A 19,743-nucleotide genomic window follows, 5' to 3' on the forward strand; every position below is an offset into this window, starting at 1 on the left:
GGTGCATTTCCATCTAAATAGGTGCACAAAACTTTTTAACGTTAACTTCCATTTAACATTTAATGTCTATTTTATATTCATACAGTAAACACAAATAGCTATTTAGGTGCAATAAATTTATTATAGTTACATTTTCTTATCAAAATAATAATTAGAAGAAAAGTGAGCCATTTTAAACAAAAACAAACTCAATGTGCAAGTCAGTGAAATATCCAAGTGAAGATAGAACTACGAGTAGAACAGTAAGGAGAAGTGAAGCATTCCATTCTACTAAATATATACTGACTAATATAGCTGGTTTAACAGGGAAATGGACGTTATATTTACTTAAAAATCACTGAAGACTGGACTGTAAATTGAGACAATCCAAATATTTTAATTTCTGTAAAATCTATACGAACAAAATATTGGTTATGCAAATGAAACAATCACCTACATTCAAGACAGTGTTACAGTGTAGTTACAAAGACTGTGGCATGTAACATAGTGTGTACAGAAAGTTTTTGCGTTTACATTTATCAACATCAATTGATTACAATTACTTAGATCTCTTTACACGTAAATTGAAGTTACACAATATAACATTGATTACACCAAAGTAAGTGAGCTTAGCGTAGATTAACATGTGTGAAGCAGTGTTATGTGTGATTAGTCTGTTACATTGAATCGTGTTGACTGACTTCCATTGAATACAGATAGTAATAGAAATGGGCGAAATCATGCCAACATAAAGCGTTGGCATTTTTTGCGTGAACATATAAGTTATCCACTGGATTTGTTCTACATTCTACGATCAGGTCAAAGTGAAACTCGCATAATGTACGAACATTGTTACCGGTCTCTAGATTTTTTGAATAAACGCGATCTAACAGTGAGAATACGGGCAAAAGGCGCTAACCCCAAATAGTTGAACGGGGTAGTAGAGAGGACAACGCCCTGCTCCTACCGCTGGGTTCTGCCTTGTACTGGCCAAAAATTATATTAATACATAATGCGGTGCGTTTACTTTCACCCAACTGCAAACCGCAGTACACCTCCAGTGTAACAATCCCTTTACATATAGAATGGTGCTTTTTAAATACGTGTCAGTCAACACAAACATAAAGATTGTTTGTAGGGAACTTACCATAATACCGGTGCTTACAGCAATACCTCTGCCGCAATATGTGTTTGGCACAATGTCACCAAAACCGACGGAGAGAAACGTAATCGCAATAAGCCACATTGCATTCAGTAGGTTAGCGTGTTCTTCGTCGTGAAACCTGAATCGTTAATAAATTTCAACTATTTTACTCAAAGAACCTGACTATGCCCACCAGATTTAGCAAAGGCAACATAAACCCACGCTATACGAGTGTCCAAAGATGCCTACCTACTAAAGAAAAGTTTGTTCAGTGCACATAGTGAGAATTGTAAAACTAAAGGGATTAAACCAAAAAGAAGTATTCAGAATGTTGTTGTAATAAAAGAGTTTGACTTTGATTTACAATAATTGTATTGTGAAATTGCTTCAACTTTGTGATTTTTAATAACACATAAAATGGCTCACCTTTACTTCTATAAATGTGCTCTCAAGACAAAACAAGTCTCAGTGAAGTCTATTGTGATTTTTGCTTCAATTTCAAGTCTTGCTTTGCCTTGGAGATATGTCGATACTAAATTCAAAATTCACAAATTTTATCAGTCAACCCAAAAATATCCTACTTTTGAATACATACCACCATACCGCAGGTGAGTGTAATGCCACGGCCGCAGTAGGTGTTGGGGACTATGTCACCGTAGCCAACACAGAGAAAGGTTATAGCTGTCAGCCACATTGAGTTTAGCAAATTGGCATGGTCTTCATCGTGGAACCTGAGAGCCAAAACGCCCGACAAGAACCACAAGATAACCGAATGTTCTACCAGATCAATATACTCAAATCTCAAAATCAACATTATTAGAATAATATGAAACAAGATATCAATATTTTCATGTAGCATCTGTCAATGCAAGTCTCAAAATGACAAAGGAAATAATTTAATTTTAATTATATTGAACAGATACCTACAAACATTTGAGTCACCAAACATTCTGGCATGCCTAAAGGATGAAAAAACAAATCGTCTACACAGATAATTTCAAATACAATAAATATATATTGTTCAAAATTAAATACAACGTGCATTTCTAAACACTTATTTTGTTCGATACGAAACATTTAGTTGTAGCCATGCGTGAAATTAATTTTGAATTTACCTAGTGTTGTATGACACAGATACATTGAAAAGATAGATTTGCAGGAAAGAGATAATCAAGAAACATAGAAGTGATAGGCTTTTGTTTCAGGGGTAAGGTATATGCATGAACATGATAACTGTGCAATGCTTGGTGCTTATCATTGGGCACATTGTTAAAAGCTTACATATTTTGTTTTGCATTTGAGCCATTTTGTGCGTTTTTGTTACTATTCTTGTGTTATTGGTGAGCTAAGCTTGTATCAGTATATCAAAAATTACGACAATTCACACCAATGTGCCATAAATTTCACTCTTTTTTTTTAACATTTACTTAGCATCACGTACATTGATGCCTGTTTTTGTGCATTATTTACAAAATAAAGTTTATCTACACACGCTACTGGATCACAACAAGCGTCCGTTTCGTTATTATAATATTTAATTTGTTTATCTACATCTAAACATATACTAGTTCACATTTTTACATAATAGCATTCGTGTTAAGTACTTTATAAAACTACATTTGCAAAAATATTCAAAGTCAAACTCTTGTATTATCTTGTGATGAATGGGCCTAGCGTTATAACTACTGAAACGCTTTTATTAAATGTCGATAACGTATAGGTACATTGAAGAAATAAAAACAGTGGGTTGAAAAAGCAAATAAACATATATACAACGCCACAGTACATATAAGCAACAGCATGCCATGTAGGCAGTACACTGGTGAAATATTGAACATGAAATTTGTAATTTAAAAATAGAATGTCAGAACGAAAAAGAATAAAAGCGAATACGTTGGTGACATTCATATAAGATTTTTTTTTAATGAAATTTATTTACTGTTATAATTCGTATGAACAATGTAACTTGTCAAATTGACGCTAGGTATTAATCGTACAATTTAATTTAATTTTGCAAAAAAAATATTTATAATGATGTATGGAATTTAGCAGCGGTACTAACCTTTCGCACTGTCTGAGAGTCCAACTCGCTATAATCCATAATGATACCATAAAAACTAGTAGCACGGTGCCGGGACAAATTGTCATGAGGGTTTTCAGAACAAACCTGTGAAAGATTTCACCAAAAAAAAAATTAACAACCCTTGTGGGGTCGCAATACTCTAACTGACATTGTTTTCTATTAAAAAGAAACTAAAAGCTGTGATCTTGCCTAATGGCCAGACGTTAGTTTATATATATCTCTCTTTCTATCACGTTTCTTTTTACTCTGTGTTTGTACATTCTTTCTACCTAGCTACTGTATACAATGTAAATGTCCTTTCCATCGATTGACTGTTTTCTTCTTCGTCATGTCGACTTAAGTTCTAATTGCAACATACATACTTATATAGAGTAAAACGTACATACGTATATAAGTATGTAACAACTATATCGAGTATCACGTTCATATTTATTATATAATTTATGACAGAATATTTTTACTTTTATCATATTTTTTTTTCTATACTAACCTAGTATTAAAATTAATTCTGTTTAAAGCTCCTATACTTCTGGAGGAAGCGTCAGTAAATAATTTACTGTGAAGTAACATAACCCTGCATATGAGATAGAGCCGAAAGAACATTGGCAGAGATAGTGTGACGTCATACGGGACCTGCAATAAGAAAAAATGTAGTTAATATTATAATAAAATATATGCTCCATACAAAAATATCATATGGAGTACCTACACCTACAGTAAATATAATATTTTTTAAATAATTATATTTAATGTCAAGTAAATTAGAAATGACAGCTGTAATTTTTATTGATAAACGTATAAAGTAAATTACTAAAAGTGTTTGCCAATTTTGTGGTATAAGTACAAAAAAAATAGCGTGTAATATACAAAAATGAGTCCCGTAAAAAACGTATCCAATTTTATAAGATGATGCACGTAAAAAGCTTTTTATACGGAACGAATACTACTCTTTATACCTGGCACATAAAAGTGTTCTTTATTTAAAAACAAATGTAAACAACATACGGTCAAAACTCACGCGCACAACCGAAAAACAAATTGGTAAGTGAAAAGAACGTACCTTAATACTATAAATAAATGAACAAATAAAATGCATTTATAAATACTATGTCTATGATCTGTTGTCTGGCTTAATTGATTTTGAGACATATTTTTTTAAATAAGGCACATTTTAACCGTACAAAAACTTTTTCCTTATTTTTTTCTAATTTGTTAGGTACCATGTTGGATATGATTACATTAAAAATTACGTAATGCAATTAACTACATTTCATACACATATTCAAAATAGTCATCACTCACATATAAACACAACAATAGTAGTTGGCCGTCTCACCCCATGAACTACAATTATTTTTTGATTCAATAAATTAGATGTCTAAATAACAAAATTAAAAAAGACATTTCGAAAATTACTTCACACGACAGACCCAGTCCTATAATTATTAAAAAGTTTAATATGCTACATTACAGATTCTATATGAATATGATAATAAAAGCCACAGTATTTAAACTTCACATAATAATTTCAACTCAGCCAGAAATTTCATTTACAGAATCATAATTAGTAGGTATTCATTGATGTTTATTAATATTAACAAATTAATTGCTTTTTAATTTACGCAAAGATGTTGTTTTATTGATATTTATAAACAAGTTTTTTTTACCCTTTTAAAACCTACGCAAACGGGGTTTAGTTACCAATACCATAAGATTTTATTAATAAAAATGTAACATTTGCATGAATGAGTAAGTAGTGGAATGAGACGACTTGCTACTTAAGAAAAGTCAATGCACGTATCATCACAATGCATGCTAACACAAGGACGTCTAACACCACTTTGAACTCAACACCCGAACCCAATACAGACCTGAATTTGCTTATACATTGTGCCCTAAGGAGAAAATTTAAAAAGATATCAGTTTGTAAATCAATGGTAACAGATTAATTTAGAATATTCATGAAGCTATAATAAACTCGGCGATACATTAAGTTGCTGGCTGAACGTAAAAGTAAAGAATGAAAAAAAAATTGTTCGAAATTTCAATTCAATTCGAAATCAGATTGAGAACTATATGCCATAATTTACATTTATGAAAATAACATCAAACATTGATCTAAATACACATTTCTAGATTTATTTTTTTCGAGCAAGAACCACCATCAAGGATTTTTTCAAGTAGGAAGGATTAACTTACAACTTCCACTCCTATGACTCCCCCTTTGTTGGCTAGTTTAGTAGTCCAAGTGAAGGTGTACTGTCCCGGAATGGGGTGGACGGCGCATATAGCCAGTTCTAGAGCTATTTGGGCTATCCGCTGCCACGTCATAGCTATCCGCCAGTCGTCAGCGCAGTTGTCTATCATAAATAACTGAAATTTTAAAAAATATTGATTTCAATTAATCGTTCATAATGGTGAAAGTCGTTCGAGAAGTTTTGAACATAGTGTATGAAATATACCATGATTTTTATGATAGCAGGATGAACTAATGCATTCGAAATGTGAGCGACAGAGACGGATGGTTCGACTGGGCTTTGCTCGGGTCAAAACGCACCAAATTATACATTTAAACCTTCTTCAGGAACTACACTATGCCCGCCTCTAAATCAGTGTAGTTTTACATAAGCATATATAGAAACGGGCAGTGGGAAGCGATTTTGTTTTATATATAATTGTAGAATCGATAATAAAAACTTACCTGTACTTCTAATGCGTGGTACGCGACGATTAGGCCAAGTAAAATCACAGTTGACATTGATATAAGCGTCTTCAACGCCTGGGAATATATTGATGCCTGAAAATGTTTTAAAATACATCGATTAATAACAATGACTAATAACAGTATTTTCTTTAACAATATCCAATTAAATCTGTAGCAAAAAATGGCAAAAATATTTTGTTGCCATAAAAATTCACTTAGTATAGATATAGATTATATCCTATAGTCGAAATTGTGTGTTTTTACTATCATTACAGATTTTTTGCAGGAATATTATTATATCCCTCGATAATTGGGCTGGTTATTAAAACAACTGCACGTGTTTGTACATTTTACCATTTTTTTTATTTAGTAGTCTCGTAAATAAACACATGAGCTTAACTCTACTCACCTTAGTATACACACCGGCACTTGATAGTTCATTCTCTATAACCATTATTATAATACCAAACATTCCCATTACTAAAGCGTAATCACTTATTCTTTTTCTTTTTTCAAATAACGCCTTTCTTCTACCTAATCTGAAAATTAAAAAAAAAAACATTGAACATTATCTTTATGAAAGTAAATTTTGAGAAAATTTAGTTGGCGAGTAATGTTAGTAAGCCAATTAGAGGTTAAAAGTTGAATTATATAGGTAATCCGAACGGATTAAAACTATTCTGCCTCTCTCTCACATTCAGAATTGTGACGCCCAAGTTTATGAAAAAAATAACTAAATTTCAAAGGTTTGGCTATCATTTTGTAACCGGTAGGTACCTGACGTCTACCCTCTTTGGGAATGCTATTGTTGTTTTTCAGCAATTAAGGCTATGTATCCCTTAGTCGCCTCGTATGCGTTACTGCACATGGCATTATGTATATCCCATGTTGAGTAATGCTTCTAGCATTAATTCCGCGTATTGTACGATTGCCTGCTAAAGTCCTGTCATATTTTTGAACTTTATTCCTAGTATTGCTAAGCTTTTGCAGCCGAGGGTATTTTGGCAAATGTATTTCGTGCAATATAATAATTAAACAGTAGCAGTTAAATTAAAATGGAACGAGAAATTCTAACAAAATGAGAAATTCAAAAGTCGATGTTCCGACTAGGAGCCCACACCCACCATTTACGGATTAGCCCCTTATTGATGGTCGTCTTAGTCCCTGATTGTTGCTCCAGTTTTCCACTTTATTTACCCTCGAGTTTAAGTTAATAAGGAGTAAGTAAGTTAGGAATAAGAAACATTTCTGTCAATAAATTAGGAAGTAATATAAGTTTACTTATTTGATATGTTACAGAAGTAAGTAGATATTAAAGAAAAACTCTATTTATGTAAATACTAGCTGCGCTCCAGGGCTTCGTCCCGTAAAAATTTTGGGATAAAAAATACCCTGGGTGTTATTCCACGTTATATTCTAACCGAGTACCAAATTTCATAACAATCCGAAAGAGTAACAAACATACATACACACATACATCCAAACAAACAAACTTTTGCATTTATTTGGAAAATTTGAGAACATAATACAATATGCAGAACTTCACAATGCGTATATGATTATATAGCACAATAAAACTTAACATAATAAAAGCGGTGGTGGTGTAATGGTTACGACGCCCGCCTGTGGATAGAAAGGTCCCAGGTTCGTATCCTACTCGTGCCATATAAGATTGTATACCAATCTAACTGTATAACCACCACTTGCTTCCGGTGAAGGAAAACATCGTGAGGAAACCTGCGCACTGATAGAAAGTTTAGTTCCCTAGTGTGCATGCGACTCCCTGTCACTAGATGGCGGTAAGTAGTCGTAAAAGTCATGTCAGATGCCTTTAGGCGACTTGAATAAAATCTGACACCAGTGTTAGCAATATCACACTCGATGTGATGATGAATTAACATAATATAAATTATTAAAAAAATATTTTTCAAGTAAGTATTCTTTAAAAATATAAGAAATAATTAACAGTTTATATCTAACAGGCTGAATAAGCTCATTAATATTAATTACTGTCGTTGCACGCATGAGTTAAGTCTATCATACATAATTAACAAGGAACAAGAAACGGGTTATTCACTATGAGACCACATGGAGTCTACTATGCGTATGGTCAAATATTTTAAACAATCGAAAAAAGCAGTCTCTATAACACTATTATTTATTAGGTACAGTACCCGACTGATAGAAAATGAACTTAAATTAGTCAATCTAAAACTCTTACGCTACTTAGTGACTGGCTGACAGACAATGCACAACCGAAACCCAGCACAGCGTTTCTACGCCTAGGAACACACCCAAATTTTAGCTTTCTAGCTGAAATTTGGGTGTGTTGTAGTTCCTAGGACAGTGTGGGGGAGCACTAAGAAGGGATTTCCTGAAATTCCCACGGCAAACAGATTTTTACTCACACACGAAGTTGTGGGCAAAACCTAGTAGTATTATAAATGCGAATTGTGAAGGATATAAAGCATTGGTCATGTATAAGAATTTTTCACGCAATATCCACGATATATTTTGATGAAATCTGGTATACAACCCAGGATAGAATTACAACAACAACCGTTTATTCCAAAATTTCCGTGGCAGCTTCGCCACAGGGTGCATATAGTATTTTTTATAAAAATAAGTATAATTAAGTACAATTACGTAATAAAAACATCGTACTTAATATAATAAGTTAAACTATATTATAACTGTCGTAATAGGTTTGTATGAGAAATCCATGCTTCGCAGGCCTATTATATATATATTTTTCTATTTATTTAAGTCGTACTCCTGGTCAAAGTCTACTCCAACTGCTTCCATGTGGAAGAAGTTGGTGTAGGCTTATTGTATGCTCCATGCCATTATGCTCTTGTCGAATCTTAAAAAAATGTGATATTTTTTCCAGTGTGATATTTCACCACAGCCATGCGCGTGTTCAGCCGTAGTTAATAGAGAATCACCCAAGAAACTAGGCTTTTTAAGGTCACGCTCGTGACGTGTATGGACTGGGCTTATGCACTTAATAATTCTGAAAACGAACAAAATCGATGCGGCCCTGATGCAAGCTATTTCCGTTAGTTCAAGGCTACGTGAAACATTTAGTCGTGATTAGAACGTTTCTAAGCTGTTGGCCGATATATTAAAAATAATATTTTAAGTTTGAAAATAATTGGACTATGTATAGGAGAAATTAGAAAAGACCTTTGCCCTGGAGTGCTTCATGCGTGTTGACGAAAATTTTTATAACGTTAAAATACCTATTTGTTTAGAATTTAATGTCGAAAAAAAACATTGGTAAGTACATAATACTTTGGTGATGGTACATGATAGTACATGGTAGGTAATGGTCCGTACTTAAATCCTACTTAATTACTTTCTTTAAGTACATATTTTATGCCTATTTCTATTTTCAATATTTGACATGAACTTTTTTATTTATATCTTGCTTAGAATCATGTAAAAACCTTATTTAAATTTTATTACCGAAGCATATAAAGTGTTCGTTACTTTTAAATAAAACGATAATACCACAAATATATAAACATTTCATATTTGAAACAACGTAACAACGTAGTAAATCGAAATGTTTGTTATTTACAAGATAGCTACACGTTGATACCTCACTTATGAATTCTGATCTCGAAGGAATACACTCGGCAGGTTTCCAACTATCACGGCTTTATTTATACTATATAGGTACATATACGTTCATATACCTTAGAGATATAAGGCATGTTGCGACTGGACGGCCAATAAAACAATATAACCGTCTCTACGCACGCAAACAGGAACGTCTTGACGTCATACGAAAAAATACTTTTTTTTTAAATTGATTAATATATTATAACGAATATTAATATAGTATTGATTAATATATTATAACGAATATTAGTATAGAATAATGAATATAGTCTCGGCACAAAATATAACAGCATTTATCAAGAATTTTATTCGTTATTTTGTCATTTCAACTCACTTAGTAATTTCCCTTTGTATTGATAAATCAGTCAACAATATCTTAAGGTAGTCGATATTTTAAAAAAATAACAATTTAATAAGGAAAAAAGGAAAACGGAAATTCTCTCACTTAAGTGAGAGAATAACAATACATTTTCATTGCGCCCACCGCGACCAAATTGGGAAAATAAGATTTGTATAGTGACGACCTGAATATTCAAATGAATGGATGCACGGCCCATTGATTCTGTTAATGAAATTGCGAGCCAAATAAAAATTCATTATTTCACAATCGTTATTTACCTCGGCGGTAAAAAAGAAAATAGAATTCATTGTCTAGTCAATGAATAAAAAAATATGTTTCACAAAACATTTGTTTTATTTCCAATTATCCTAACCTAACTAATATAAATGAAAAAGTAAGTTTGTTTATTACCTCTCTTCACGCTTTATCTACTTAACCAATCTTCTTGAAATTTTGCTTACATAGGAAAAATAACTGTTCTCGTGGGAAATTTAAGCAGCCGAAGCCGCAGGCAAAAAGTTAGTATAACTTTATGAAAATACGGTGATTAAGAAACTGTTTTTGCAAGATTACTGATTATTATCCATTTTTTTTCAGATTATTGGTTGAAGGAAAAAGCGACGCAATTCAAATAATATGCTGTTACAATACCATAGCTATTAATTTATAAAAAAATAATGGAAAAGAATTATTATTTTTTTCCAAAAGAATTAACTTAAAAATCTTTTTTAACGACAAAACCCTAACATTTAGATAACCATAAAATGTAATACACAATAGCGGAAAATAAAACTTTACGGCGATATCTGATGAATTTATTTCGATGCGGCGTTCACACTGTCCCATTGTGCAAAACTGAAACCGAGTGGGGCTTTTAGTGGAAAAATATCATGTCCGCTTTTGTGTTAGTACGTGGTATGAATCACATGGACTGGAGCTGTTGTGATATGTTTGCCGCTGTTGTACTCCGATTTAATCATGAATATGGTCGCTATTACTTAGCGTTTTAGTGTTGTGTATTTTTTTTTCATTTTCCAATTTTAAACTACACGTCGGGTTAGCCACTTTTTATGGTTAAGTGCTTGTTTTGGTATAAAACATGCTGATCTCTGTGGCCTAATCCCAGGTCAGTCCCAGGTTCGATACCCGGTTAGTTCAAGATGGAGAATGTCTCGAAATTAATGGAAAATCTTTTTCTTGAATCTTGAACGTTTATCTACCTATGTATATTGTTAACTCGCAATATTTTCAATAATAATTATAAACATTTTACTAAATTATTAATTATTTTTTGAATATATTTCTCTTAATTTTAAGGAATTAAAAAGTATCTTTTGGAAAATCGTTATTGTTTTGAATGCAACTGTCATTCTTGCGGGTGTCTCACCCCACCTCGGACAGATGAGAGTGGGGACGGTGGGGAGAGCCGCGTGCAGGCAGACAGAAGTCCATTAGGGTTTTGACTGCGAAGAGCAGAGGTTGTTTTGCGTCATAGAGACATAAATGTGAATTCATTGTGAAGAAATAACTTAACTTGGAACTGTGTTGGATATATTTTATTTGGATACCAATAAACTCCGTGTAAGTACTCATTTCTTTAATTTTTTTTGAAAACCTCAAACCCTGAATAGTCTTTGTCGATAACTATAATCTGTATGATTTGTATATATATAGATAATAGGTAGGGAACCTATACAAAGTTACGTGGAGTTTGCCGCCTTAGAATATGCTACTTCATATCCCTATCAGGACAAATAGCTTTAGCTGATAGGCAAATAGCATAGCATTCCAAAAGAGACTTAATTTGTCAGGTCAGTTGTAAATTCGTTTTACTCCAACCATAGGGTTTGAAGCGTCACAGCTTCGAAAGTAGCCGTCAAACTTTTGATTTTAACCGGCGCACCGCTGAAGTTTTTCTGCGCACGTTAAAGTTAACGTCAAAGTTTTCGGTGCAACCCAGCTGAATCAAAAAATAATAATATTGATATTTGTAGTTACATACTACGTTTTATATTTTGGATTATAACATTGCCTCCTATTTATTAGTTTTTACATTAACCCTTGTCAAGTAACTATTTTAATGTATTCACGTATGCTACCCTATTCTCGGCATGATGGCCTTAATCGGTTTATAGTCACATAAGTCCGTATCACACTTAAATTATTCAGTACTACAAATGCAAGTACAAAGGACGCGCATTCCTATTAAGATGTCCGCATTTGATGCTAAAAATATTAGGCGAAATATTTTAAAACTTCAATCCGATTAAAAGTGCTGCAATTAAAAATACAATAGTTAATGGACATTTTGTGTGTAAATAAGAAAGTTTGTTACTCAATCACGAAAATTTTACTAAGCGGATTTTGATGAAATTTGATACGCAGGTATCATGTATCATTGTCAGCAAACTCATCATGCAAATTAGCGCAAAGTGTTGTTTTTATCTCTAACTCTGGAATTAAAGCAAGGCCTCGGGGCTCAGCATGTATAAGAAAAATAGGAAAAATGTCACATAGTGATAGTCCACTCGCATCTAAAAAAACTACGCCAATTGCATATCAATTACCTATATCCTATATTGGGTTTGTGCTTCGCTGTCCCCCCGCCCTTGTACGTGCCGCCGCCGAGCGCCCGCTCTTCGCCGAAGCGTGGATACTCGCTGTGCACACCGACCAACGCCACGCCAGCTTCCTCGCCCGCCGCGTCCCTCCCCCCTCCTGAGTACGCCTTCATAGCGCCAGGGATCGAGAGCGTCGACACCGGCTTGCGTAGCTGGAATACATATGTAGGAATGTTGAGTAATTGGTAGTGCTCTGGGTAGTAGTAGCTAGTCTACTTTCATGGGTCATCATTTGTTGGACACGAACACAATTAAGGCAGCTGCTAGAATCGCTACAGACGTCCCTTCCATACGTTGTAAATCGGTGTTGAAGTCCGTCTGTGAAACGATAGGTCCCAGGTTCGAATCCTACTCGAACAGCATAAGTTTGTGTTGTAAAACAAAAGATATCATCGTCAAGTATTCTATGTTTTATGAACATAAATTCTCTGCTACCCATAGTTTATCTGCAAAACTATATTTCAAAGAAGAATTAACTGTATTCTTTGAACAATAAACGGTGTGACAGATAAACAACATAAAGACGAGAAATATAATTGCGGAAAGTATTACGCTTAAGCCTGTATATTGTAAAACATACAACTCGAGCTCAGAAAAAGAAGAGTAACAATAATGCTACAGTCTGCGTCAAATATTCATTGCCTAGTAGGTAGTTTGAATGCCTCGGTGACGCAGTGGTAAGATTCTTGCCACTGAACCGAGAGGACCCGGGTTCGATCCCCGGTCGGGTCTTGATGGAAAATAATATTTTTCTGATTGGCTCGGGTCTTGGATGTTTATCTATATGTGTATGTATTTGTTATAAAATATAGTATCGTTGAGTTAGTATCCTATAACACAAGTCTCGAACTTACTTTGGGGCTAACTCAATCTGTGTGATTTGTCCTAATATATCCTAATATAATATCGTTTATTCCAGTAGAACTAGTGTTCCACTCGAGTATGCGGACTTTTATTAGCTAACAACAATGAAAATATTACATTTTATTACATTTTATAACTTACATTCTTTATATTATATATTACTAAAAGGCGAGTTTACATGGAAATATAATGTGTAATAAATACACAAATGTTTTTTAAAATATTAGCGGTCTATCCCGATAAATAAATTAAATACCTAATCCTTCCTCACGACTGACTCTATTTATAAAAAATCCGTATCAAAATCCGTAGAGCTAAGCTATGTATTAATATGTTTGAAGTCACCTCCAATAGCAAATGTATTTTTTTTCAAAATGAAGTATCTTATTTTTTTGAAAAACAATAACTTTTTCATTTTAGAACTAGTTTGTGTATTATTAGGCAATGTTATTAACACAGAAATATGGTCCGTGTAACCGTTACGCTACATAAATTTAGTTGATTTCCAATTTTCAGAATTGGTCTATTTCATGCATTCTGGACTTTATTTACCGACTCGTAAGTATCCGGCAAGGTGCCAATACTTGTCAGAACTCTTACGTAGATCATAAAACTATGACTGTTAAGGACAAATTTCTATAATTATTTAGATAAATAATATGAATAGAAATACAAGCGAGAGAATATGATAAAATTGGAGTGGTATATTATAATTATCGGATTTATGGCTATATGCGATAAATTGTATTGTTTTATAACAATATCTAATTTTTCACATTAAATTATTTATCGTATTCGTTAAAAATGGAAAACTCTTAAGATTTACCTAAATTTTTAATCACATATAAATTTCTACGCATTATGGGAAATAATACTGAAAAAATCACGTGGCACTTTAAAATGAATAAAATATTTTTACACCAATGTCAATTTAAATAGAATCAAATAAAATCAAATATATTTTTGTTACAATAAATAAAATAATGTATTTTCATCAATGTCAATTTGAATTAGATTTTAATTAGTACAGTCAACAGCACATCGGCCTGCCCACATTAATTGCAAACTCGCAGTTATTACCGCGTCATAGAGATTGCATGTTACATGCATGGTAACCTGATGTGCTGTTGACTGTACGTTAGTCCAATAGTGTGTCCCGAATCGTACCAACCAGATGTGCCTACGACGCTTGCAGCATATTCACACTGTATTGCTACTTAAATGGATACTTATATAAAAAATCAATTGTTAGCACAAGTAGCTTACCTTGGTGAATAAAATAAGAGGAGTGCAATCGATAAATGGAAACTTTATTACTACGAGAAAGTAGATATTATAAAATTAATGGGTTATATTGCACCTTCTCAGGAATGAGATACAACAAGTCTTGAACAAGCTCTCGAGTTTATTTCCCGTTGGATTGTAAGAAAAGTTTACCCGGGGAATTTTATTTATTAGATTTAGTTCTCTTTGAGACTAGACTGTTATTATTAAATTAACTGGTCATATTACACCATCCTATTAGGTGGAACTGGTTAGCACAATTTTAATTTATAAAAAGTATTTTTTATTTATAGTAAGTAAAGTTTATAATTTAACAAATATGATTACATTTTATGCAATAAAAATTTTTCATTCATTAATTCACGAAATAGCCATGAAAACATTAAATCTAACATTAAATATGATATATTTAGTGATATAAAACGAATTGGACATATTCCCACCTTTCTTCTTGTTCCAGTTTCAATATCATCATCAATTCCTGCCACCAAATGACAGTGCTTTTGAGAGTGATTTGTGAGGCAGTGCAATTGCAGGGTACTGTGGCAAGAGCCACGGCCAAAAAGTAGGCAACGCGCGTGTGACAGCCCTAGGCGTTGTAGGCGTTTATAGGCTGTGGTGACCACTTATCATAAGGTGGGTCGTATGCCTGTTTACCTATTTGGTAGTATAAAAAAATATTATCCCCATTCACAAATTCGATATTCTTCACCTCATATACGAAAAATACTTCGGTCCAAATTATTTTACATTTCCGTTCGTTTTGCATTCGCATAACATTCATCAGAAACTTTTGTAATTTTCGCTTTGAAACGAATAGACTTTATTTTTTGGATTCCGTGGTCGAATTGTTTCAGTCCCGCTGAAAGTAACGATGTAAAACGACAAAAAATCTTGTCGATATATTTGAGTTTCCATTCATGTCTGTATTTTTGACGTTTTTATTGTTACTGTCTTTAACGAAGTCGTGAATCAGATTTGCTCGGTAATATGTGTGTTAATAATTTCACAAGTTATCAATAGTTAAAGAAAAAACGTTGTTGGTCTAGAAACATGTTTCATTTTCCTCGAAAAATGTCTGGATAGATGTGGTAAAAAGATCCTTCTTTCAGCATTGATGATAGATTTGTCCATTAATGTGATGTATTTCTAGTGTGAATTTTGACCTTTTCTTGACGAACGAGCGACGCACTGCGTAGGTTAGACACATCAACTGATAGTAGGTTAAGCGGTTAGTTGGATAAATCACTAAATATAGTTCCACGATAAAAAAAAATATAGAATAGAAAAAAATATTCTCCACACAATTATGAACAAAACATTTACAATGTTCTCTTAAAATCATAAACAAAACACAAAATAGTGGATGAATCGAATATGCCTTCGCTCAGCACTACTCTGTCTTAAAAACACATAAAGGCGAACTATTTAATTTTAAATATTTGAAAAAAAAAAGCTGTGCGTTACTTAAATTGCATGATATAGACCAATTCAAATATTAAATTGACATACACACACAGCATAGACCAGAATACGATAGCCTAAGTTTTTAGTTTTTTCTAGTTAATATAAAAATATACTTATTTTTTACATTCAAACTTACAACTAGCAAATCTCATATGTTAAAGAGAGACAATGAAACTTTAATAAAATTGGTAAGATAATAGCAATGAAGGGAAAAAAATACGACAACACGCAATAGTGATTCTTTGTAGCGATTATTGTACTTCAAATATGATCACGGCTTATAGATCTACGTGTTTCTTACATAGTACTTAAGTGAACTATATTACATTAGTTAACAAAAGTGGCAGATATTTCTACCAACCGTAATTATGATATACATCATCGCGCCTGTCCATCGTACTGATCAAATATAAACCCTATCCGTGACGTCACATGATGGATGAGTCGTTTCTACAATATTCTCAAATATTAGGTAGCGGTGCCGCCTAGCAACAGCTATTATAGATTTTTCTCCATTTGATGTTCAAAATTTAGTTTTTTCTAAAATTATTCTTGCATTCAGTGCGAATTTCGGGACACGCTCATAAATCGCCTTCTTTGCTCAAATACTAGAAATTATATTATAGATCATATATAGAAATTACATTATAGTTGGCCGTTATATATCTAAAAGACTAGTTTGAAAATTGGCTCAAAAATTGGACAAAATATTTATTTAATAATTATATCAATATTTTTATTTGATTTCATATTATTTATATAATTTCATTTATCCTTTGATAAAAGTATGAAACAAATTGAAAAATAAACAAATTGCAATTTTCCGCCACATACTCGTACGTCAGTTCTCAACTCCTTTATAGAAGAGCAATATCTGTATTTCAGAAAGTGGTTATATTCAAGAAATAGCTCAGTAAAATTTAATTTTCTAAACAGAAATAGCGTTTGCTCAGTCTTTCAAATTGAAGTCTCAAATACTGTTTTCAGAAAACTGCATCCAATTTTGAAATGGATGTGAACGTGACTTTTGTTAAAAATTTTAAAACGTTCTATGCACATTATTAGTCAAAAAGAGCACGTTCCTAGTTTCTTAACCTTTTTCGGCAATGGCGCTCCGAAGTTTGAAAAGTTAACTTTCAAATGTTGATGATTCGTCGTGATTTTACGACGAGCCTACTTAATGTCAACCTTTTTGGGTATGCTATATGTCTATACTAATAACTGTTATTAAAGCATAATATGCAGTTATATCCACTTATTTTCTTAGGTTCTTTGAAATAAATACGACGAATGTTTTATATATTTTTAAGACTTTCCTTGTTATTTAAAACAACAAGTTATTATTTTTACCATATGTACTAAGTACGTCTAATTGAATAATCAATAGACCTCCGTTCAAAGGGTAAAAGTCACCATCACAATCTATTTAAATAACCGATGGACAAAGAAAATATTTAGTAAAATATTTGGTATTTATAGGGATCAGTAGCCGAAATGACAAAATCGGAACCCTTATAGTTTCGACGTTGATATGTAAGTAGTACTCACCCTTAGTGTAATTTAATATTTTATCTCACCTAAAAAGTTGAAATAAAATATTAAAGTACACTACATTTGGGTGAAAACCCAAAATCTTAGAATAAAGTCTTAACACATGTTTCCTTCAAACAAATGGTAACTTCTTGAATGTAAAATCTTCCTCTGGTTTCCTTCCATATAACGAAGTCTAGATGAGTTAAAACTTAACTAACAGAACTGAAACAATAGGCGACGTCTATTGAAAAACTAGGTTAAGACGAAATGATCTTGTTATCTTGTTCAACGTGCTCGGTGACTCCAGAACAAACCAACTTCTATCTATTAATTCTGTGATTTTATATATATATATATAATTTCCACATACTGCCATCTAATTGTGTATTACGCTGCAAATGTCGACCGCGTGTTAAACATCCCTGCATGATTTATGCAATGGAAATAAGAGCTAATTTGGGCATTTCGATAAGTATATGTAAGTTTGATAAAACCCAATGTATCAGTAAATAGATTTCAGATTAATTAGGTTTGTTATAGATTCGTCATAACGTCACAAAAACGTGTCGAGTGATGAACATTCCAACGTATAGAACTAACAAATATATAGTCTGAAAATAAAGTCGATGAAATCATACAAAGTTCAATTTGACGACCTCTGTGGCGCAGTGGTAAAGTTCTTGCCACTGAACAGAGAGGTCCCGGGTTCGAACCGCGGTCGGGTGGGTCATGATGGAAAATGATCTTTTTCTGATGGGCCCGGATCTTGGATGTTTATCTATATGTATTTATTATAAAATATAGTATCATTGATTTAGTATCCCATAACACAAGTCTAGTACTTACTTTGGGGCTAGCTCAATCTGTGCGATTTGTCATTATATATATTTATTTATTTATAATTTAGGTATTTGTAATTGTAATTTTGACGGTGACTCCACTTATCCACTTTGAATTAGGTTTATAAATCTTTCTTGCAGATTGTTAAATGTTATTGGGAAGACAATCAACGTAGATTTCGTACAAACCATTCAAACTGGATGATGGAAAACAGTGGAAAACAATCAATTACTTTGTCTATTGCGATCTTGAAGGGTACATCTGTCAATGTCAACATGTATTTAGAACAATTACATTATCTGGCTGACTAAACAATACCCAAGGAGTTCAGGAAGGAAATAATAACTAGGTACTTAAGCTTTTATTTCTAGAAATTGGTTTTAGTGTGTTAAAAAGCATCAATTAAAGTGACACTACATTTTTCTAGACATCTCTTGACGTTTTGACCCACGAAGATTTTAACACACTGTCTTTGTCAACCCACTGAGCTTTTGGCTTAAATATTTTCGCAATTGTATCATCATCATCTGCAGCCCTCTGTGACCCACTGCTAGGTAAAGGCCTCAATTTGTCTATGCCAACCATGTATCTACATCAACCTGTTCCTTTACATAATCGACCTAGCTGCCGGTTGTCCTACGCTCCTGTCCTTTTCCATTGTGTATACGGTGAAATTAATTATAAAATAAAAAATACATAAGACGCAGATGAATCTCCAACAGATGAATCTCCAAATGACAATTTTCCATCTTTACTAGACCAGAAATCCATCCCACGACTTCAGAGTTAGATGGTCAGGTTCAAATGGAAGATGATCTATCCAAAATAACAAATCCATAAATGCATAGTGTTTATTCATTAGTAAGTGATGGGGTCAATGAGTCCCATTAGAATGATTTTTTTTTCAGTCAGCAAAACCACGATTATGTAACAGCAAAGTGTAACGTGAGAAGCATCGGAATGACACCCGACGCACCTATTTTTAGAACCGCTCATAATAGGCACCTATCGAATTTATTCTCGAATAGATTCAACACTTCGCACGTATTCCGGTGGTAAGATTTACATTACATAAATAGCTCTTACGCATTCATGTATCGCAGCCTCTCCTATTTCAGATTTAGATGAGATAATACTGTGAACTGAATTACATACTTTATCTCTTTTATAGCTTCATATTCATACTGACTGTGTTATGTATAACGAAATGGGGTAATGATAGATGTGCTTCTAATATAGCATACGCACGTTATTGCC

General features: G+C 33.0%; 1 protein-coding gene across 13 annotated transcripts in view; it reads right to left on the bottom strand.

Annotated features, from left to right (window-relative positions):
* The window catches only part of SK (small conductance calcium-activated potassium channel), a 167,822-nt gene that overhangs the window by 8,695 nt on the left and 139,384 nt on the right, over window positions 1-19,743 (bottom strand). For 6 of the 13 annotated variants that reach the window (XM_053755596.2, XM_053755602.2, XM_053755595.1 and 3 more), the window contains 7 exons: window positions 12,445-12,650; window positions 6,320-6,449; window positions 5,908-6,003; window positions 5,406-5,579; window positions 3,697-3,839; window positions 3,186-3,290; window positions 1,127-1,262 (listed from right to left, as the gene is read on the bottom strand). In XM_053755596.2, coding sequence (XP_053611571.1) covers window positions 1,127-1,262; window positions 3,186-3,290; window positions 3,697-3,839; window positions 5,406-5,579; window positions 5,908-6,003; window positions 6,320-6,449; window positions 12,445-12,650 — 990 coding nt within the window. Of the gene's footprint in view, window positions 1-1,126; window positions 1,263-1,718; window positions 1,855-3,185; window positions 3,291-3,696; window positions 3,840-5,077; window positions 5,102-5,405; window positions 5,580-5,907; window positions 6,004-6,319; window positions 6,450-12,444; window positions 12,651-19,743 lie in introns of all 13 variants that reach the window. The other 7 variants (XM_053755599.1, XM_053755598.1, XM_053755594.2 and 4 more) reach the window with 2 other exon arrangements.

Source organism: Plodia interpunctella, chromosome 15 (genome assembly GCF_027563975.2).
Source record: "Plodia interpunctella isolate USDA-ARS_2022_Savannah chromosome 15, ilPloInte3.2, whole genome shotgun sequence".
NCBI classification, from domain to species: domain Eukaryota; kingdom Metazoa; phylum Arthropoda; class Insecta; order Lepidoptera; family Pyralidae; genus Plodia; species Plodia interpunctella.